The sequence below is a fragment of the Pristis pectinata genome, chromosome 27 (genome assembly GCF_009764475.1).
Source record: "Pristis pectinata isolate sPriPec2 chromosome 27, sPriPec2.1.pri, whole genome shotgun sequence".
NCBI classification, from domain to species: domain Eukaryota; kingdom Metazoa; phylum Chordata; class Chondrichthyes; order Rhinopristiformes; family Pristidae; genus Pristis; species Pristis pectinata.
The window spans coordinates 12,050,219-12,074,459 of NC_067431.1; the positions used below are offsets into that span (position 1 = coordinate 12,050,219).

At 41.1% G+C, this 24,241-nt stretch overlaps 1 protein-coding gene across 1 annotated transcript in view; it reads left to right on the forward strand.

The window, feature by feature from the left end:
• LOC127583640 (otoancorin-like) overlaps nucleotides 1-24,241 on the forward strand; it is an 88,244-nt gene that overhangs the window by 47,809 nt on the left and 16,194 nt on the right. The window contains exons 15-19 of the mRNA XM_052039830.1: nucleotides 6,406-6,544; nucleotides 16,217-16,410; nucleotides 16,500-16,593; nucleotides 17,970-18,135; nucleotides 23,472-23,653. Coding sequence (XP_051895790.1) covers nucleotides 6,406-6,544; nucleotides 16,217-16,410; nucleotides 16,500-16,593; nucleotides 17,970-18,135; nucleotides 23,472-23,653 — 775 coding nt within the window. The remainder of the gene's footprint in view (nucleotides 1-6,405; nucleotides 6,545-16,216; nucleotides 16,411-16,499; nucleotides 16,594-17,969; nucleotides 18,136-23,471; nucleotides 23,654-24,241) is intronic.

Genomic DNA, 24,241 nt, shown 5'->3' on the forward strand with positions numbered 1-24,241 from the left:
ATTGCTGGCAGGGTAGGGGAAGTGAAGGGTCACTGTGCAGCATGCCGGTGTTTTGCAGGTCAGCTGCAATAAATTTCAGCAGGGTCCAGTCTGCCAGCACGTTGCTGAATGCTCTTCACACACTTTGCCTTATGCCCTGCACCACTGAGAGGAGAGGAGGGAAACAAGGAAAGCTACCTGAATAAGTTTCCAAGCCCTGGACTGGCATCTACTTGCAGAGCAGTGCTATTTAAACATAGCTGTTCTAAATGAGAAGAGAACCTTCAACCACAGTGCCTCTTAAAAAAAAAGCTCTGCAGCAATTTATACCATCCCATTCAGGTCTGATGCATAAATTGAATAATCAGTAAGATGTGGAAATCATTGGTGTAAGATGATTGACAGCCAGAATGCCAGATTTCCAGTGTGGTGCGATTTGACTGGGAAATCTGTGCTACTACATGAAAGAATAGAATCAGTACTGAGGGCATGCTGATTAATCAGCATTGTTTAATGTGTGAATTCATATTGATGTAGTTGTTAGAGCTACCAAATTATCCTTATTTACTCAATATGGAATTTTTGCATTAATAATTTGCAAGGAAGCCAATAAACATCAACGTGGTTTTAGAAACTTCTGTTGAGCAAAAGATGTAACTGCTAAATGAAAATCTTCAACTTAGCAAAGATAGTGGAGGTATTAACATACATTGAAACATTTTGGGTGCAGAGAAAAATGATTGACAGAGAATAGGATGCAGGCACTGTAAATGTCAGCAGAGGAAACCAATCTAAATAGTGTCATCCATCAGTTACACTGACTGCCTGATAAAAAAAATACATGGAATTCTGCCTCTGGTAAATGTGATTATTGTGAACTTGTAGCAGAGTAGCAAGCAGCCTGGATATACCATGGGCCAGATCATCGAGATAACATTCTAGAGAGAAATGGGGAAGGGAAGTTTTTCAAGGAAGTTGTTGGTTGCAGAACTCAAATCAGGGAAGGGGAGAGTTCAATACAAGCTTCATTGTAACACCCCTTCAACTGGCTGATTTTCCAGGTATAGTCTGGGATAGTGCTGATCCTGTCAGACCAAATCAGTAGAATCCTCAAACAGGGCCCAGTTTATTTGTAAATGTAAAGTGACTATTAGTTGCTTTAGGCATGATGCACTTTTGGGTGCCATTTTGAGCATTTAGTAGATGAGGCAGCATCTTGAAAATTTGTGCTCAATAGCCCAATTTCTTGGACTATTTATTTATTCTGTCAATTATAACTTTGGTTTCCTTGTCAGGCCTATATATATGCACAATGAAATTCCGCCTGTAGTTTCTCGATCTAACCCTGAACGAGCACGCTGTGTATACCGCTTCATATTCTCACCTCGCTGTGGTCTTTTTGAATGGGACTGACAAGCAATGTCAAATAATAACTTAGTAGCTGCACCAATAAGCATTTACATTTGATACTTTCCAACAGCCAGGAGATGGGGACAAGTTTTATTTCATCAGCTTTGATCTCAAGTTTCACAGGTGAAAGACAAGAATTCTTTGCTTCTGCACCCATTTGACCGCAAGCACTTAACATAAACCCAACTAGTTCAATTGTATGACATATTCCCACCAATGATGTGTACATTGATGTACATTTGCAAACAATCTGGCACAGATTTAAAGTTTTGCAGAAGGCATGAGGCGGTCATCGAGATTAGGTTACTTCACAATGTGTGAGCTTTACTTTGGCTGCAATATAACTAGTTAACAAAGTGCAAAATTAATTTACAAAAATGAAATTTAAAACAAGCTACTCTCTTCCCAGGTTATAATATCAAGTGTTAAATACCAGTCATGGGAGTCTCCAAGCATCTGGACATCAAAGTCTGCTTTCTATGGCTAGTATTCAAGCCAATATAATTCACTGCTCATCAATCACAGTGTTCAAAATCAGATGCCAACATTATAACAACAACATTCATTTTCATCCTATAAAATTCATCATAAAGATTTATTGATAGTGATACACAATAAGAATTGACCACTATTTTTGAGCATGATAAACAGCTAGCTCTACTGAAAACTCTCCTGCCAAAAATTTGAAACATCCTATGAATGAAACATTTCCACAGCATAGTGGTGTGGTTTATGATAGGTTGTTTTTTTTTATTCATGCCTCAAAGGAAATTTGCCTTAGGTCCTCTGAAATGAATCTGTGTTTGCTTTGAGAATTAGAATACACCAGCCTAATGTAGTATTACTGAAGCATGATATGGTGCATTGTTCAATTAATGTTGAACTATATAACCTCCATCACTTTTTTTCCCCAATGGCATTAAAGATGATTTAGTTTTAACCTTGAATTTACACCTGTGCTAGGATGCACAGCATGTCATTAAAATTGTTTCCATAGCAGCTAAGAATAACAACAAACTGGAATCAGTTAATAAAAGGATGGAATAACACATCATTCCATTGTGCCCACTCATCGCCATTGGAGGTAGAGAACAGCATAGAATGTCAATGATTTTGGTACAAGAAAGCACATAACAGACTGTTGCATGATAAAATCCAGGAGACACAGTTCATGTGGGTCATTTCCAATTTATTTTTAGAAACAAAAAAAGATTCCAGTTCAAAAAGACGTCAATTATACAAATGCCTTGAAATTAGGCCAATGGAAAGTTTATGTTCATCTTTGTGAGACTAGCAAATGTTTCAACCAATGACAAAACAGGAAAATGTCTTAGCATTGCACAGTTTTGAGTTAAAAGTCTTCATGATGTTGAAGTAAAAAAAGTTGTCAGGGTGTTAAAAGTTGGTTAATCCCTCCCTTTCATTCTTACGGGGGATAAAAGAAGGCAGATGACCTTTGTGAATGTGATCTTAGATGACATAGACGTGAAATAACTCTAGGACAGTGGTGCAAAGCAAGCAACACTATATCTGCAGCTGTTTGTCAAAACAAAAATTAAAAGTAGATTAATGCCTTGGCTAAAACAGCAGGAAGGAATTCCGGAAAAAGGCATGACATATATCTTCAGTATTAATCCACAATATAATTTCAGAGCCAAAAATTGTATAAGAGGGAGATCATAAGGCTGAGCTGAAGGTCTGGAAATTCCTTTGCACAATGCCAAAAAGCAGGGCAATGCAGTTAAAAATTGGTTTAATCCAGAACTGAGTTATAGTTAGCAGATTTCTGGTGTCTTAGCATCTGTCAGAAAATTATATCTGTTATTTTGGCTGAATTTTTCTTTGCCCTCGCAACTTTTTTCTGGCACAAAGCTTTTTAAAGGGCTGATACTTAAATTGCTTTCTTCATGTGTATTGGCATTATAACCTCAGATTATGCCTCACAAAAGCTTGTTTACTTTAATGGGAAGTCAAGGTCACAGTCACTCTCAGCTCCCCCATCTTGGGACCATTCCAGGTGGTTGCTGCTGATCTCTACACTTCGCATAGCTTGCTACTCATCAGTGCATTCACACGATCCCTCCACCCACCACCCCCCCCCAACCGCCAGACACCATACTTTAGGAGAGGATACTTTAAAACCACTGTACTCAAGTACCCTGATCTCACAAGCTGCCGGGGTGGTTCAGAGAGGCGGGGCCTCAGTTTGTGCTGCTTGAGGCCTACTTGCTGTCCACTGTGACTGCAAAATCTTAAGTAAGTTGAGAACTGCATACCCACAAAAGGCAAGTGTGACTATGGCACTGCCCCATGCAGTGAAGACAAGCCACACATGGACTTGAGCACGTTCAACCCAAGGAAGAGGTCACTTAGATCATCTTGTCTCCCAAGCCTATTCTGCCATTTGGTGAGATTGCAGGTGATCTCTGTCCTGACAGGAACACACTCCTGTTGTTGAACCTGTCGAGTTTTACTTCTGTACTGAGAAATAGAGTGAATATTCTCTAAATGTTTTGGTGTTATCTCTGGCAGGTTCAAAATTGAAAACCTTTCATAATGCTGTGATGAAATTAATATAAATGCTGCACAGCTTACTCAGGTACTGAATGTGAAAAGCTGGACGTGTGACTTTGTATCCCATTCTGAGCCATGGTACTTACACTCTGTATCTGTGAGTCCAAGATTCAGATGGCTCAGTCACCTCCACTTAGACAGAATACCTGATCTTTGTCCCTCCTCTACTCTTTGGCTAGTCTTCTAATCATGGAAATAATTTGCCTTCAGTTCCATGAACTTCAATTTTAGTTAGCTGTTTCTTATCAGACACTTTATTAATGCCTTCTGGAGCCCATGTAACTAACATGCATTCTCATTTCTCTGCCTGTTTCCTTAGTTACCTCTTCAAAAGATCCAACCAAATTCATTAACCATGACTTGTTCATTACATAGCTATGTTGGCATTCACTGGTCAGCCATAAATCTTGAGAGGTCCCTTTAAATGTTAACTCTAGTGATTGGTGGTTTATAATTCTCTGGTGTACCATTCTTAATTAATCTAGTGACAGATACAAACCTTCCAATCTAAAAGAATGCATCGAAGTCATAGACATTTTGAATGTTCTAATTTCAGGTAACCTGCTGTTCTTCTCCCACCATAGTCATCTGTTTACTCTCCCTTTCTTCACCTTTCCCACCCCCTCTTCCTCCCCCATCTTGTTGCATCTATCACTTACCAGCCTCTGTCCCTCATACTGCTATAAACTGCCAACCTTTCCATTTCTCTCTCATTCCTGAAGCAGGATTTCGACCTGAAACATTGAAGTACACCTTTTACCTCTGCTGATGCTGCTTGACCTATTGAGTTCTTCCAGCATTCTGTTCTTTGTTTATGGAACTTTAGGATGATTATAGTTCCCTGTGCAATGCTTTCATTTGTCCCGAAATTAAGCTATCAGGCCCTGGGGGTTTGGCTGGGGTAAATATCATTATTTTTCATTGCTATTAATTAGTTTATATTAATTCTAGTAAGTCCTCAATGAAAATGTGTTTCCATGGGATGACAAGCATGGAGTCCTTTTCCTCAGCTTTAAGGTAACAGGGTCAGTGTGTGCTTTGTTGTGACCAGTACCTCTGACCTCCCACTCTCCCACTCTGCCTCTGGACTCACCATTGAGTACATTTGGGGATCCAGAACATGCTTGAGCTGAGGAGCTGGACTTGGCTTGGGGTACAATCAACAGCCCCTTTCATTGAATGGGGTCACTGACCTTCATTAAAAAGGCAGATTTGGGTGACACAGTGGTACAACACATCATGCGTTTGCCCCACAGACCCAGTAACCGCCAGTGCTCTATGTCTGGAGTTTGCAATAGTTAATAAATTGGCTTATCCAAAATCGTCAAAAGAATTTTCTGCATAAAGAAGAGAGGCATTTCTTCTTTCAAAAAATGTTGTTGCCTTTCTATTTTAACCTGTTTTCATATAGAGTTGCAGCTCAGCTTTAGTAATAAATACTTGAGTTGGTTGTCAACAAGACATAAACAGTAACTTCTTCCCCCAGGTGAGTAATGTTTAATTAAGGAAACATGAAAGCAGAAGGGAGGACATTATGAAGTCAGATACTGTTAGACAGATCCTTCCATTTTTAATATTTAATCCACTTCTTCCAAGCATTACTTTTCCTTTTGGATTCAATAACAAGGAAACATTATTGTAGCCTAACTAGCATGCTTAAACTGGAATAGGTGAAATGAAGCAATGCTTGTTTTCTGTAAATACGATGCAAAAATATGTCTGGGTCTTTTTGTTTTAAAACGTGTTTAAAGGTTTCTTTGAACTATATGTGTTATATGCACAAAGTAATTGGCCTATTCAGTTGTGTCTGATAGTGCCTTTGTGAATGTATATCCTTATTTATATGAACTTTTCCAGCCCTTCATAAAGGCCATGATCCCCACTTCAACAATGGTCTGTTTCAATCCAGTCTCTATTAAATCTCCTTAACTTTGACAGCCACAAATCTCTGTTTGCAAATTCCATCCTCAATCCTTTTCACTCTCTACCTCTTTCCATATCCTTCACAGTCACCCCGTAGACTCTTTACATCCTTCCTCTTCATCCTAGGTGTGCCTCTTGATTGAGGGTGATTTGATTCCATTTTGGTTTTATGGGTTCTGAGGTAGCTGTGAGGTCATCATGGGAACAGCAGACTTTTCCATAGATAGTACTCTTTATGTCATCTGACCTAATACTTCCTTCCTTGATGTCTATTATTTCATAGAACAAAGAACATTACAGCACAGTACAGGCCCCTTGGCCCACGATGTTGTTCTGACATTTTATCCTGCTCTAATATCAATCTAACCCTTCCTTTCCACATAGCCCTCCGTTTTTCTATCATTCATGTGTTCTATTCATTTCCGAATTCATTCATTTCCTAATGCATCTTTCTCCTACTTTAAAAATGATATATAAATACTGGGCACTATTGTGACTTCCATAAATTATATTTTTCAGGGAAATTATGGACTTGAAGAAAATTCCACAGTCTTTATGCTCGGATATCGTAGAGCTGATAAGCCAGGCCAATATGTCGGTACTGCCCCAAAATTCAGAAAGACGTACAGATCTTTTCAAGTATGCCAAGGAGTGCCTGGTAAGTGTCAGAGAAGTTAGGAGATTCAAATGTTGATATGCTGCAAATATCTTGCAGTTAATAACATTAAAACAATAGGAAGTTGTATGAAGCTCATTCAGACAGCAACCTTGGGATTTCAAGTGCATCACACAACTCAGTGGGTCAGACAGCATCTATGGAGGGAAATGGACAGTTGACAGTTGGGATCAACACCCTTCATCTGGACTGAGATTTCCATAAAACATATCCATCGCCTTCAGTTTTTATTTTAGTTATTGTTTAGGTAACAGTGGTTGAGGAAGAGTATTCACTTGCTCCTCTTTTGAGTACCCTTAGCTTTCCAAATAGAACATTCAAGTCAGGTTACAAACCTTAACCTCCCTCTACAATCTTCAAACTGCTTTTTTAGATTTTGTAAGTACCAGTTAAGTACATTTTATAGTTTATTTAATGTGTTGCATTTTAAGAAGGCATGCACCTTATACCTTGCTCAGCCCAGCATCAAATGCCTTCCACACTCTGTTCAATCCCAAATTAAATGACTCAAATTCCACCCTCCAATTCATGCAACATATGCTGGCTGCTACATCAAATTTCTTCTCTAAACTCTGCAATCTCACATATCAAATTTGCTAACATAGCTAACAGCTAAAGTATCTATGGGTTTATGGAAGAAATTCTTGACAAAAGATTGAAATTTAAGTAATAGAGCGGGGATTAATGGAATCCAACAGTGTCACTTGGTTATGAATAAAAAAGTGGCAGATAATGATGTGAAGTGCAAAAGGAAACATATCCCAGTCTGTGGAAAAAATGAATTTCAGCTGTTACATCTTGGTTTGAGAGTAGCTCCATCAAATACATCCTTGCTTTATCAGTGTGTTAACCAGCTCTAATCCCTCCACTCCACTGGATCTCAGGATTAAAAATGTCAGGTGATATGACAGTCCTCGGCCTTCTCCACTTCCAGGAGAATTCCAAGCACAAACTGGAGGAACAGCACCTCATTTTCTGTCTTGGAACCTCGAAGCCTAACGGCATGAACATTGAATTCTCCCACTTTAGGTAATCCCCACCCCGCTTCCCCACAACCCCCCCCCCCCCCCCCCCCACCACCATGCTTCTTCTCTTCTTCCTTTTCCTAGCCACTTTTTTTCCTACCTTTTTTTAATTTCTCCTTACCTTTGACCCATCCCCTGGTGGATCTGCTCTCCCCTCCTTCCCTGCACCTGTCTCTCACTATCTCTCAGTTGTATCTACCTATCACCACCCTGTACCCACCCTGCCTTCCCTCTTTTGTCCATCTATCACTGCTCTGCTTTTCCCTACTATATGTTGGACTTCCCCTTTTCCTATTTTCAGTCCTGAAGAAGGTTCCCGACCCGAAACGTTGACAGCCTGCTTTTCTCCACGGATGCTGCCTGGCCTGCTTAGTTCCTCCAGCGTCATCATGTTTTCCATTTAGACATGTCACTACTCTTAGACAGAGTAACAAGTGGAATGCAAAATCAAAACCATGCTCTGAAGATACTCTTTAGCCTATTGTTAATCTTAAGAGAGTGCCAATGGTCTGGGAAGTAACAGTCGGTTTGAAGAGGTAGTGCTAGTTGAGGCAAGAAGTGGACTAACACACTGGACTCCTAGCAACTTGGTATTGGTATTAGTATTGGTTTATTATTGTCACTTGTACCAAGGTACACTGAAAAGCTTGTCTTACAAACTGATCGTACAGGTCAATTCATTACACAGTGCAGTTACATTGAGTTAGTACAAAGTACATTGATGTAGCACACGTAAAAACAGTAACAGTACAGAGTAAAGTGTCACAGCTACAGAGAAAGTGCAGTACAATAAGGTGCAAGGTCACAACAAGGTAGATCGTGAAGTCATAGTCCATCTCATTGTATAAGGGAACCGTTCAATAGTCTTATCACAGTGGGGTAGAAGCTGTCCTTAAGTCTGGTGGTACGTGCCCTCAGTCACCTGTATCTTCTACCCGATGGAAGAAGAGAGAAGAGAGAATGTCCTGGGTGGGTGGGGTCTTTGATTATGCTGGCTGCTACATCAAGACAACAAGAAGTAAAGACAGAGTCCAAGGAAGGGAGGCTGGTGTCCGTGATGCACTGGGCTGTGTCCACAACTCTCTGCAGCTTCTTGTGGTCCTGCGCAGACCAGTTGCCGTACCAAGCCGTGATACATCCAGATTCAACTGCTTTGAATTGGTTGATTGACTTCTGCATGAAAGTGTTGCTGCACAGAATAAAGATAAGGCTCTGCTGATGCTACTTGAAAGGTCAATATGTGATACCTTAGTCAGAACTGCCTTTTAGAAATCATCAGTCCAACAGCAGGACCTTGGTTCTTTTCTGTAGGTGTCAATGATTTGCTACATCTTCTCATGATGGTTGTTGAGATCTGAAATGGTTAACAAGTTGCAGTCATTCTACTTCTGCTTGAAAATCACAAACCGGAAAGCATTTAACAGGTTTTATTAGCTGATGTCTTTTAATGCTGTTGCTAGATTTTGATTCTGTAATGTCACTGCATATTGGAACTATAATTTAGTGCAATGTTTAAAGTGTAGCCCAAAACTTCAATTCTGAAATGCCAATGACAGATGGATCATTTAGTAAATAATATGCGCCAACTGAATGAGTTAAACAGTGTCCATCTGGAGATGTTTCAGTTTCCAATTTGGGATTTGCTGACTTCTGGATTATACCAATTATAGTAAATATTCTATTAAAAAGGCTGTCAGATTTTGCACTTCATTATCATCTATTTTGATATGACCTGACTTGGAACAATAATGTGGTTGTCAAACAATGTTCAATAAGGTAAGATCAGTGGACCATAGGTTGACTATTCTGACCAGGGTCATATAATTCTGGAAAGACGAGAGAGGAAATCCAGAAGGTGAGAAATGTATTCTTGTTTCTGAGACTCTTTCATTGTATTTCTATTGTTTGAGATGGATTGACTATCAATCAGCTGTTTTTAACAGTCTGTGTCTTTTCCCGCACGGCTTTCACTCCCTGGCCCATATAAGCAAAGCTTACCATCCAGGAGAAAAGATCAAAAATATGACAGTTGTGAGTTTACATATGGTCACTAGATTCCTCCTTTTCATGGTTCCCTGCAGGTTTTGAACAACTCTTAACACCTTGGCTTGGTTTGGTCTTTCCTTGGCATGAAGGCATGTGGATTAATGACAATCTGCTCCTACCTCCTGGTCATATTTGATTTTGCTCAGAGCAACTTATTTGAATGGTTAGATGCTAATTGTCCAAAATACAAATAGGAAAAAGGTGAAAGTCAAAGAAAACAATATGCACAAAATTATTTTGTCACATTTTTTTGTTGGCATCTCAACAAGTGATTTAAATTTTAAAAGAAGTTAAAGACATTAATGAGGAACAAATTCAGAGAGAGAAAAGGGCAGAGAATTAATATTTCACTGCAGGTACATGGAAAAAAAATGAAACTGACTGGGAATTTCTGGCTGTGGAGACTTTACCTTAAATTTGTCCTCTTACTGGATCACTAATTAATACACTATTGACAAGACATGTATTTACTTTCTGGGCCTGGTGTATAGATGGACTCAAAGTTCAGCAGAATTGCTGATTAAAAGGCATCTAGACTCTGCAGAGTAAATTATGTGTGATTATTTCTTGTGCCTTAAATGCTTTTTTGTGTGATTTTAAAATGTTTATAATAAGTTCTACCTGGTTACTAAGTAGCAAATAAGAAGCCCAGTAATAGAACGAGACAGAGGCATGTGAACAAAAAAAATAGTGCATATTTAATGCCAAGCCACTGGACACTCAGGAGACACAAGAAATTCTACAGATGTTGGACACTCAGGGTTGTGGTTGGAGCTTCTTTGGTGCCTTAGCACAAAGAATTATTGATTTAGTCAACGTTCTGAAAAACAGTACTGGAGGACGCACAAAGAGTTTTCAGATAAGAACAGAATCATGCTTGATTTCAATATCCTGTTTGTCAAACAGCCTGATAATACACATGAAATAATCTACTGAGATGGTGGATCATTCCATTTCATGCAAGTTAAAATAACCAGATCAATCCCGATACAAACTGATGGAATGAATCCCATTGGTTGGATTTGATGGCTCCCATCAGGACCACTGGCATCCAGAAGTTTAAGCTTCCGTAAGATAAAATGGAATGTAAGACTTACTGAGTGTAATGAGGTGCTTCAGTCTCTGAAGCAACACATGGTCCAACGGTGTAATATCTAACTCCCCACAGATTTCAATTCATGGCCTGCAGATTAGGAGGCAAAGGGGAAGCCAAGTTTTTTAAAATTATTTTGCTTCAGTTTAATATTTTTAATTATTGCTAAGTGCCCCTTTGTGTCTGATTAACGTTTTCAAATTCCAAGGACTTTTGATTATTTACTACTATTTTAATTGTTCCTCAATGTTTATGGTTGCCGGAGACATTTAAAAACTATTAAAATGCCACATGGCTTTAAAAGGGAAAAGCTGTTGCTTTCACCTATGCTGAAGGATGTTGGGGCATTTTGCAGGAGCATAGGGTGTTGCCTCCCACAGCCTCATCACTGTCCAGGTCTTGCTGCCTAACTTGAGGCTAAGGGCAGCCAATGAAATCAGTCCTCTGCATCCAGTTTGGGCAGGAGGGGGGGACTGCAGGTTACGCCCAGCAATTAACATGTAAGCAAATCATATACATCACAACAAAGATCTCAGAACTATACACGAGGATTTACTTAACAATATTTTGGCATCAACAGCACAATTTGTTTCAGTAATTTGTACTATTACTTGAAATTGAACAATTTGCTCTTGTGAAACAACTGTGTCACCTTTTGTTCCTGGGTGAATAGAGTGCTGAAGTTAAATTGTCTGTCGTGAAAATGCTTGTGAAATCTATGGATCAGTCTGGATAACAGCCTTGATATACAGAAAGATCCATATGTTGGCTAAAGGTTCTGGCACTTTCACAACAGGCAGAGATGCGCCAAATGGCCAACTTCTGCACTGTATTATTCCATGATATAATGGTCATCAAAGAGAAAATAACACAGCTTTCTGTCATGCTGACAGAATTATATCTGAAGATTATGCCATGGAATGCCACTCAGGATACTAACACAAATTGTAGTAGAAATTTGACTTGGGTGGGAGCACAAATTTCCAATGGAATCAAAGAGGAGGCAGAACATAAATTGGGTTTCTGAATTGTTGTCACCCATTGTGTGCTACCATCCAACCTTTGAATTTATTATCTACTGCTTCGGCATATTTATTCACCATTGATCCAAAGGACAACGTGAATGCTTTAATGAGTAGAAAATCACAGCAGAGATAAATATTAAAAATCTCAGGTATTCATTTCTCAAATCAGATGATAGACAAATTAGTTTCCCACGAAACTCTAGAAACAAAAAAAACTGGTAGCTTTAACTAGGTACTGACTTTCACACTGCTGAGAATAATCTATTCCCTTCAAAAAACTTAACTAATTGCACTCATTCAGGATGGGGTGTTTGGAAATCTTCAATGTGCAATCAGTCGCTACTAATATTTTATTTAACAGTTTAGGATTAAGCCAGCACAAATGTTCTAATTTGCAACAGCAACCCTTCACATTAGAATAAATATAAATTAAAATGCAATTTTTAGATGGAAGTTGAACCAATAACTCATTCACTTCATTTATGAGGTTGGCTTACGTGATTCATTTTTGACTTTGCAATGAATATTGCATCACCTTTGTTCTCACACCTTAATTAACTCTGTGGGCATTGTTAATGGTTCCATCGCTCTGAATCTGATTTAAATTTAAAATGACGTATAACTTCAGCAAATTATCAATGTGTGTTTTGCATGCCACATTGCAAAAGCCATTAATAAATCATGCAGATTTTTGAAAAACAAAACAGATAACTGATGATGTCCATGGTACTCAAGACCCCTGCTAATTTATAAGGAAAATAATTAACTAAATATCACAAACACAGCTGCATGGATTCTTGGACTTGTTGAATTTATTCTAAGACTGAAATAGAAAGAGGTATTTACTGAAGTAATATGATGCTGTGATGAGTGAACAGTGGTGCAGAGGGTAGAGCTGCTGCCTCACAGCTCCAGCAATACAGGTTCAATCCTGACCTCCGGTACTCCATGTGTGGAGTTTGTATGTTCCCCCTGTGACCGTGTGGCTTTCTTCCTGAGTGCACCAGTTTCCTCCCATGTCCCAAAGACGAGTGGGTTGGGAGGTTAATTGGCCAGTGTAAGTTACTTCCCATCATTCGGTGTGTGGTAGAAGCTGGAGGGAGTTGATGGAAATACCAGGGTAATACAATTGGATTGATGTAGGATTAGTGTAAATGGGTGTTTGGTGCTTGGAGTGGGCTTAGGCAGCTGGGAGGAGGCAAAGAAAATCCATTTCATTTTTTACACTGTCTGACTCGATAAACTGTTTGAACATAGAACAGGACTGCACTGGACTGACCCTTCAGCCCATGATGTCTGTGCCGAGCATAATGCCAAACTAAATTAATCCCTTCTGCTTGCATATGATCCATATCCCTCCATTCCCTGCATGTGCTTATCTAAAAGCCTCTCGAACGCCACTATTGTATCTGCTTCCATGACCACCCCTGGCAGCATGTTCCAGGCACCTACTACTCTCTGCACAAAAACCTTGTCCTGCACATCCCCTTTAAACTTTCCCCCATCTCACCTTCAATTTATGCTCTGTAGTGTTCAACATTTCTACCCTGGGAAAAGGATTCTGGCTGTCCATACTATCTATGTCTCTCATTTTATAAACTTCTATCAGGCATTTACTTTGACAAATGCCACCTTTATCTGATTTGTTTTTGTTAGCCGGATCACTAAATGTATTATAATCTTCTTATTGCTCTTAGTTCATAATAAGATTTTATTTCTCATAATAAACAATGACCATTCAATGGGGGGAAAGCACAAGGGACCATTTTCAGAACAGATTTGATATGGAAAGGCCATTTGTAGCTCATTTCTGGCACAGATTGCCCCTGTGATGTATTGCATTCAATTCTATTTTTACCAAGGTTCCATGTGGGATTTAAGTAACCTCTGTGCTATTCCCAGTTGGGAACTGGATAATGTACTAAATCCCCCTCAGTTCAGTTCCTCACAAATCGTGGAAACAATCATAGCATGACAAATCCCTCAGGATAGTAAAAACCTGTTCAAAAGGATGAAAAATATTGATTTCAAAGTTGGAAATGAAAATCGATTTTGCGATTTGGCTTTATCTGCTGCAGAGTCAAAAACTAGGACTGAAAATGAATGGCTTGGCAGTTTTAATTGGACTCGCTATGACAATGGTTCTCAAACCGTGCGGTCCAGCTCCTGGTGTGCTATCACACATCATTCAGTTCCTGATCTATGCCACCTGTCTCTCCTGAACCTGATCCATATCCTTCAGGTGCCAGTATTATGGCCTCATTTGCTCCAGTTCAAACTCTCACTGTTCAATCGCATGACTGCTGAAAGAAAGAAATAAAAGTGCCACAATTGTGAACCCGAAGTTTATAAAGGAGTTGAAAGGAATCTTCCTACAGTGCTTCAAAGACCTGCTCACTACTCATGGCCACAATGGTGACCAGCAGAGCTGCTGCCTCACTGTGCCAGAGATCTGGGTTCAATCCTGATCTCTGGTGCTGTCTGTGTAGAGTTTACACGTTCTCCCTGTGACCATGTGTGGTTCCTCCAGGCACTCCTGTTTCTTCACACATCCCAAAAATGTGTGGATTGGCAGATTATTCAGCCACTGTAAACTGTGCCTCATGGGTAGCCAAGGGATAGAATCTGTGGGGAATTGATGAGACTGTTGGGAGAATAGAAAATGAGTTCAATGCAGAATTAGTGTAATTAGATGTTGATGGTCAGCACAGACTTGATGGGCTGAAGGGCCTGTTTTCATCTTGTATGACTCTATGACTGGTCAATGAAATGAATTGGTAAATTGGTTTATTATTGTCACATGTACCGAGTAGAGTGAAAAACTTTGGTGTGCATGCCATCCACACAAACCATTTCATTACAACAGGGCATTGAGTAGAACAAGGGGGAAAAGAAAACAGAATGCAGAATAAACTGTTTCAGTTACAGAGAAAGTGCAGTGCAGGCAGATAGTAAGGTGCAAGGCCATAACAAGGCAGATTGTGAGGTCAAGAGTCCATTTTATTATACCAGGGACCATTCAATAGTCTTAGAACAGCGGGGTAAAAGCTGTCCTTGAGCCTGGTAGTATGTGCTTTCAGGCTTTTGTATCTTCTGCCTGATGGGAGGAGGCATTGTGAAGAGTTGCCCAGGCTCATTGAGAATTAATGTGGGAGTGAGACAAATCTTTTTGAGAAACCCTCCTGTTAGTTTGGGCTGAATTAAATTCAAAAGTTAACTAGCCCAGTAACTCCAAACAGTGCCATTTCTCCTGAAATCAAATGGTCAAATTTGACACACTTCAATGAACTTTTCGAAGAGGTAACAAGCATGTTAGTAAGAGTGTGTGTTAGGAGATTCTTTAATTGTCCACCTCATGGGAGATTGGAAACTAAATTAAAAATCTGGTAAGGAGGGTAAATACAAAAAATAGTTATGAAGTAAGCCTGGTAGAGTAGCACAGCTGAAAGAGCTAATGTCTTATGGCTCCAGCAACTCAGGTTCAATCCTGACCCCCGGCATTGTCTGTGTGGAGTTTGCACATTCTCCCTCAGTCCCTGTGGGTTTCCTTTGTGTGCTCCAGTTTCCTCCCACATCACAAAGACATGAAGGTTGAAAAGTTAATTCACCATTGTAAACTTCCCCCAGTGTGCAGGTGAGTGGTAAAATCTGGGGGGAATTGGATGGGAATGCAGTGAGTATAAAATGAGATTATAGTAGGATATGTATAAATGGTTGGCATGGATTCGGTGGGCAGATGGGCCTGTTTCCGTTCTTTGTGACTCTGTGATTCAATGATTCTAAGAAGTGTTTAGTGCTGGTTGAATTCTGGGGCAGAGTTCCCAGTACATTAAATATAGACATAACTAGATTGATAAGGCAATAAAAATAAATCATTGAATTCCACATGATCTAAGAATTATTCATCTCTCTGTAATGTAAGACTGTAGTTGGGATTCTCCTTGTGGTGTTTGGCTCCAGAACATCGGAAGGAAAGTGGGGCTTCAAGGAGTGCACAATATTGGTGCATTAGGATACCACCTGGTGTGAGAAAAGCAAAGATTTGGAGAGCTGGATGAACAGATAGAAGCAGACTTTGTCCATTAGTTAATGGTCAGAGATGCAAGGTTACATGTAAGAGATTTAGTATTGGAAACACAAGCAACTTCTTTAAACAGAGAGTTATGAGCTGCACTTGAAGCAGAGGCTCAGTCAACATGAAGATTATATTAGACAGATGGATGAAAATAAATTTGTTGAACGGATGTGGAAATTAGACAGCAAATGTAATTAGAAACATTTACTCATATGACTGCAACTCACTGCCAGTTAGGCCAAACAGCCAGTTTCATAATGTAACTGCTGTTTGTCCCTGACACAAAAGGCACAATTTGTGGTGTTTGAATTTACTGCAACAAAAAAAAACTTGGTTGAATGATTTGCTCTTTGACTAATTCACTGGTTTTATTTTCTTCTTTGTTAACAGAAATTTACTGCTTCCTCATTGACTGAGGAGCAAGGCACCAGCTTGGGATCCCTGGTCTGTGAATTCAGTGCTGCAGACATTCGAAGTTTGAATAACACTGCCTTCCTTTCAATAATTCCTCAACTCCGTGAATGTGGACAATTCAGTGAAGAGAAGAGAAAAACTCTCAGAGAAAAGATCTTGTCAGCCTTTCCGTAAGCAAAGTTAACTCTTAGATAACATGTTACTGGGGTTTGCCAGCCTTTTTGTTTATGGTAACTTTGAATGTTTTTTTCTGATCTAGAACTATCTCAACCTGGACAGTGGATGAACTGATTCTGTTAGATGGCTTGCTGACAGTTCTAACACGTGACGATTTTAAATCCATCCCCAGTGATGTGAGTAGACTCTAGAACATTACATCTGATACCTGTATTATAGATATAGCCACAAGTATTGAATGGCAAAAATCTGACTTGTCTTAGGTATAACATTTTGGTTGGTAAAAGTTATGACTGATACTCAAAAAGCTCCCAGAAGTGAGAAAAGCAAAATGTGATTACAACAGGATACCATTGAATCTCCGACCCACTCTCCCATTGGGCAGGGCTCCCAGCTGGGAATGTGGAGTTGGTGAGTTTACCCACATCCCCAGGGAAGAAGCATTCACATGTCATGACCCATCATGAGGAAAATTATCATTGGTTCTCAGGCCTGTGAGCTGAAAACAACAATTTGTATTTTTATAATAACTAAAGTGTTGAAAGAGGTGCCAAGGTGCTTATTCAAACAAAAGGTAGAAAAAAAACAGGTATCAAGCCATAGAAAGATAGAGCACAAAAAAACAACAGCTTGTTCAAAGAGGTGCAATACATCTTGGTGAGAAGGACATCATGCTCTCACGTTACGTAAAGGCTTGACCTTTCATTGAAAAAAAGGACAGAAGTGGTGTTTAGTTTTGCTTTGTAACAATAGTTCTACTATCCTCCTATTTCTTGAAGGAATAAGAAGAGTGCTTCGCAGTTGCCTTGTGGCTGGATACATGAGATAGTATCATCAAGTTTCCCCCTTGACCTTTATACATGGGGTCCATGTTGCTGCATTTCCCTGTCTCTACTCAAAACTTTTTTTCTCTCAGTTGTTTCTTGCTAACCAAAGTGAGTGCAGCACTTTCAATATGATCTAATCAGTGTTTAATGTAACCTCTTGAACCATTTGCTTTTTGCCTATCTATCCAAGAATTCAACTACCATTCTAACCTACTGTAACATTTCAGGCCTTACAGCTCCAGTGACCTGAGTTCAATCCTGACCCCCGGTGCTGAATGTATGGAGCTTGCACATTCCCCTGTGATCACATGAGTTTCCCCAGGGCACCCTGGTTTCCTCCCTCATGTGAAAAACTAGTGGGTTGGTAGGTCAATTGGCAACTGTAAATTGACTAGTGTGTAGGTGAATGGTAGAATCTGGGGCAGTTGATGGGAATGTGGGGAGAAGCATTTGGGATGAGCGTAGGATTAGTGGAAGCAGGTGCTCGACGATTGCCGTGGACTCATTGGGCTAAAGAGTCTGTTTCTGTGCTCTATCACTCTGTGATCCTTTGACTCTATGATTCTATATTAGGTGGACATTCTCCATGATTGCCTCCCAGGCTTTATCTAACTCTCCATTTTCTAATTGATGTCCAATCATTGTATCTGCATGGACATGTAACATTTTCATCTGTGGTCAAATACCAATTGCATTTTAATTGTAATATTTGGCATCTTCCTTAGGATGACATAAAAGTAGCTCTTGAGCAGATCCTCTCCTCTCACAAGCCTGGCAGGAACTTCATCCCTCCTGGTCTCGACAAGTCCACTAACTTCTCTTCACTTTATTGGAAGTTCTTCAATATCCTGGTCAAGAAGAAAGAGTCCAACAGGCAAAGACGGGCACCAGGTATGTGTCACCTCATGAGCAGAAGCATCATGGACAGAGGCAGCAAGGAGACACCTGCACTTTGGCCACAATCTGGTGGGTGGTGGGGCAGGGGTAGGAGCGTCTTTGTCACCTGAGAGCAAAACTTCAACTGGGTGGAGCACGGAATGCAAAAGCTGCAGGAGGAATGCATGTCAGTAACAGTGTCCTCCAACAACAAACACTTCAACAAACCCACTGACTCCCACAGCTACCTCGATACACCTCCTCCCACCCTGTCACTTGCAAGGACAACATTCCCTTTGCTCAGCTCCTCCATCTCTGCCGCAACTGTTCTCACGATGAGGCCTTCCTCTCCAGGCCATCAGAGGTGACCTCCTTTTTCCAATCATTCCCCCCCCCCCCAACTCCCCCCACCCCCACTGCTACTAATGGAGCCCTCACCCACACCTCAACTATTTCCCGCACTTCTGCACTTGCCCCATTCCTTTCCCCCCCCGCCCCACAGGCAGAAGAGGGATAGAGCTCCCTTTGTCCTCACCTACCACCCTATGAGCATATGCAACTTCCGCCACCTCCAACGTGATCCCACCACCAGGCACATCTTCTCCTCCCCCCTCTCTCCCTTTTCTGCAGAGATTACTGTCACCGTGACTCCCTCATCCGCTCATCCCTCCCCATCGATTCCCCTCCCTCCCCAGGTACTCGCCCCACAACTGCGCAAAGTGTTACACTTTCCCCTACACCTCCTCCCTCACCACCATCCAGGGCCCTAAACAGCCCTTCCAGGCAAGGCACTCTATCACGTGTGAATCCATCGGTGTCATTTATTGCATTGGGTGCTCCCTGTTCAGCCTCCTCTACAGACCGGAGGCAGACTGGGGGCCCGCTTCGCCGAGCACCTTCGATCCGTCCGCTGTGCCAGTCGGGATCTCCTGGTGACCAGCCCTTTTAATTCCACTTCCCATTCCCACACTGACATGTCTGTCCGTGGCCTTTTCCACTGTCAGGTCGGGGCTAAATCCAGTTTGGAGGAACAACACCTCATGTTGTGCCTGAGCAGTGTCCAACCTAATAGCATGAGCGTCGAATTCTCAGACTTCCGGGAACCCTTCCCCTCTGTCCATTTTTCCCCTCTTTCTTTTTTCTCTCCTCCTGATCCATCTGGCCCCCATAACCCGATCTCTTTCCCCTCCCCCACCCATTCCATCTACCCATCGCCCACACATTCCAACTGGTTCCTCTCCCTACTTCCCTCACTTTATTCCACACTCTGCCATCCTGTCCTATCAGATTCCATCTTCTTCAGCCCTTTGTCACGACCACCTATCATCTCCCAGCTTCTGACATCATCCCCACTTTCCTTCCTTCCTCACCTGCCTATCACGCCCCTGGCCTGGACACATCTATCAACTGCCAGCTCTTGCTCCACCTCTCCCCTCCACCTTTTTCTACTGGCTCTCTCCCCTCTATCTTTCCAGTCCAGATGATGGGTCTTGACCTTAAATGTCGACTGTCCATTTCCCTCCACAGATGCTACCTGACCCATTGAGTTCCCCCAGCACCTTTGTGTGTTGCTCCAGATTTCCAGCATCTGCAGTCTCTTGTGTCTGCTGGAGGAACTCAGTGGATTGAGCTGCATCTGTGGGAGGAATGGAATTGTTGATGTTTTGGGTCGAAACCCTGCATCAGGACCTCAACGGTGTCCTCCAGAATGCATTTCCTTTTGTTTTCTCTCTCAACCAGTCAAAACAAAAGAGATTAAAGTCAGTCAGCCTACGAAAGGTGACTCAAAAAGGTGGCAAACAAAAAAATCTACAAGCAATGTCTTCTATCAATGATGCCTAAACTCTCCCCATTATTTCTTTGATTACAATGAAGTAGCTCCAGTTTTTGTATTCCTCAATCAATTCATCTCTGTAAGAACAGAATGCAGAGGAATGCAGTGCAAATACAATGAATCAATTGTGTGTGAGTGATGTGAACATTTCAGAGTGCAACTCTTGAGCATATATTAGTCAGGTGGGGATAGATCACAGATCTTCAATGCACAAACCAAGGCGTCAAAACAAAGTCCCATTTGTAAAGGACATGTTTAAGATCTACTCAGCTGTACATGTGGATTGGACCCTACTCCTAGATTTGTTGCTATTTTCCAATCTATATTGATTCTGTGAGAATGTTAAGAAGCCCGATCATATTAATTCTAAGCAGTCACTGCAGCATTTGTGCAACTCCCTGAAGAATGTTACAATCACTAATTATCCTTCATGGCATTTAAAGATGGGCAGTGAATGCCAGCCTTTCTATCAACACCCAGATCCGGAATGATAATTAAATAACACAATAGTTTTTCGCTGTACCTCAGTACAAGTGGCAATAGTAAACCATTTCCAATTTCAAACAATCCACAACAGATGTTTAATTACATAGCCAATGCTTACTTTTTTGCATCCAAAATATTTCAAACTTAATAATTGTTTATTCATAAATTGATTGAGAAGGGAAACCTCTCTTGTAAGGATTGGCCTGAATTAAACACTCCCACCATTGATTTTAATGAACTTATTACCCAAAATGTACAAAGCAGTTCATTGGAGAAGTCCCACAATGTGGTCTTCGAAGGACAGCTCATTTCTGACTACTCTGCAGCCCAGAAGACAGAGATAAGTTTGTAGGGAGATTGGAGAGTCACAGAGAATATCAGAAGTTTGGGGGAAACCAGTGTGATGGGAGTTTTCAGGGGTTAGAATGCAAGGATGAAATTAAGTACGACTTAATTGAAGTTGTAATGTAAGTACGACTTGCATTAGTATGGTTAAAATCTAGCCGGACAACTGTTCTAATTTGCCCCTCAGTACTCTAACAGAAGTATTGTACAGAGCACAATGTCAGCTCATATGTGACCAATGCAAATGTCACAACAGGTGCTCAAGGTTGAGTCACAACCAACAGAATCCAGTTGAATTTCAAAAGCCATGCATTTTGACCCAGAAATGGTCTCAATCATGTTCAACATGGGAAATAGGAGTTTTCACTGTGAGAAGCCAGATATGGCTGAATATTTTGGCCTCTATTTTATTTTAAAATATTACAGCGCACTTCAAACTGTTTAAAGTCCAGTTTAGTGCAAGGGTCAGGTACATTCTTCTCACAGTGACTTTTCATCACATGTATTGACTTCTGAGTGGGATGGTCGAAGTAGACTCCTGAAATGAAAAGAATTACTGAACAACTGGAAGAAGTGCTGGGAGTCTGTGAGCTCTTTAGTGCCATGCTGTCATAGAGTTATACAGCATGGAAATAGGCCCTTCATGATGACCAAGGTGCTTTCCTGAGCTGGTCCCATTTGCCTGCTTTTGGCCTATATCCCTCTCTACCTTTCCTATCCGTGTACCTGTCTAAACGTCTTGTAGAAGTTGTAATTTACCTGCCCCTACCACTTGCTCAAGCAACTTGTTCCTTCCACCTACCATCATTTGTGTGGGAAAAACTTGCCTCTCAGGTCCCCTTTAAATCCTTCCCTTCTCACCATAAACCTATGCCCTCTACTTCTTGTCTCCCCTGCCCTGGGAAAAGGACTGTGATCATCCACCTTATCTATGCCCCTCATGATTTTAATAAGCCTTTACATGGTCAACCCTCAGCCTCCTTTGCAACAGTCCCAGCCTATCCAGTCTCTCCTTATAACTCAAGCCCTCCAGTCCCAGCAACATCCTTGTGAATCTTTTCTGCACCCACTCTTGCTTAATTACATCCTTCCTATGGTATGGCAATGAGAACAGCACACAATATTCCATGTGCAATCTCTCATACAGCTGTAACATGACATCCCAACAATGCCCCAAACCATGAAGGCAAACATGCTTATATGCATCCTTCATCACCTTGCCTCCCTGTGTCACCACTTTCATGGAACTATGTACTGGTACCCTCAGACTCTCTGTTATACAACACTCCCCAAGGCCCTGTCATTGACTGTGAAGTCCTGTTCTGGTTTAACTTCTCAAAATGCATCACCTTGCACTTGTCTGGGCTAAATTCCATAATTCCTTTGCTCACTTTCCCATTTGATCTCGATCCTGTTGGAACCTCAGACAACCTTCTTCACTGTCCACCACACCACCAATTTTGGTGTTATCTGCAAACTTACTAATCATGCCATCTACATTCTCATTGAAATCCTTGATATACAAGGCAAAAACAATGGATCCAAAACCACTCCCAATGGCACACCACTGGTCATAGTCCTCCAGTCTGAAAACCACCCTCCTCTACCACCCTCTGGCTCCTTACACCAAGCCAATTTTGTACCAGTTGGATAGCACATCCTGAATCCCATGTGATCTCACCTTCAGGACCAATGTATCATACGGGACATGGTCAAAGGCCTTGTTAACATTCATGTGGATAACATCTACCGCCCAGCTCTTGTCAGTCCTCTCGGTCACCTCTTCAGAGATCTCAATTAAATTTGTGAGACACTATTTCCCACACACAAAATCCCTAATCAGTCCTTGCCTTTCCCAATGCAGATAGATCCTGTCTTTCAGAATCTCCTCCAGTCACTTACCCACGACTGATGTTAGGTTCATCAGCCCATAGTTCCCTGGCTTGTCCTTGCAGTCCTTCTTAAATAAAGGCTCAGCATTAGCTTTTCTCCAGTCTTCCAGTACCTCACTGTGGCTAAGGAAGATCCAAAGATTTCTTCCAGGGCCCCAGCAATTTCTTCCCACAATGTCCTAAGATACACTTGGTCATATCGCAGGGATTCATCCACCTTCATGTTCCTCAGGACTGCCAACATCTCCTCTTTCGTAATATTGATAATTTGAGGACATTGTCGTTCTCTTCCCTGAATTCCTTTGCTTCCAAGAGTTTCTCCATGGTAAATACAGATGAGAAATACTCATTTGAGACCTCACCCATCTCCTGTGGCTCCACACATAGAAGGCCATACTGATCCTCATGGGAACCTATTCTCTCTTTTGCCCTTAATATACCTTATCTACCAATGATATCTCATGTCCACTTTCTGCCCTCCTGATTTCCTCTTAAAGTGGATGCAAAGGCTGAAAGAAATTTGTTCTTTTTGGACCTCGTCCATTGCCAAAGATGACTAAATTTAAGAAATCCATTCAGCAGAATAAACAATAACCTGTACTCCATTACCTGACTTGAGAACTTGCTTTGTATCTGATTTCCAGTGAAACTGAGGCAGAGATCTTGGATCAATATGGCTGATGCCCTGCTTTACATTTTCAAGAATTGATATTTTTTATCTGATATCTCCAGAAAAAAATCTCTAAAGATTGGTGACTGTTTTCTTTCTCATACTTTATTTACTTGACTTCCAGAGTGTAAAGAAACCCCCACCTTGGAGATAATTGAATCTCTTGGCGAAGCAAATAATATGTGGACTGTGGAGCAGTTGAGTTGCATTTCGGTTGAAGACTTTACAAATGCTCTGGACACACTGACTGATGTCACAAGTTTCAGCAATGAACAGTTGATAGCTTTAAAAGCAAAGGCCTTGCAGGTGAGTAGTTGAGATATCCACAGGTGAAGAGCCCTGGTTGTATCTACCACAATCATTGGGAAGAGGTTCGAATTTATTGCAGTCATGATAAAATGAAAAGAATAAGGAACAATTTGATGAAATTCCAGTATAATAGCATGCTTCAGAGTGTGTTGGCCACTTAGTATGAATGCTGTCAAGTGAGTTTGCTCCTGGGAAATTGATCTTGTTCTTTATGATGGTATAAAAAGAAATAACTGCTGACTAGGGAACATTTGTTAGGTTCTCTTTCGATTTATTTATCTGCACCATTACTCCAGAAGCACTCTCACCTTCACTGACCTTGTAAGTGAACTAAATTTCTTTGCTGGGGATTCTTGAGATATGATGTTCATACCCTTTCCACATGGCCCCCATGTTGCATGTGATAGTTTCTACCAAAGTACTCCAACTACTGCATCTCTCCATTCTCCGACTTAGACTGCAGAATTTCTTCATCTCCCCTGAGTGATTAACATGGACATTGTCCCACACTCCATGTCACTTTCCCTGCCCCAATATATCTGGAACCTCTGCTAGCAGGGTCCTTGCACATGTCCAACTGTACAA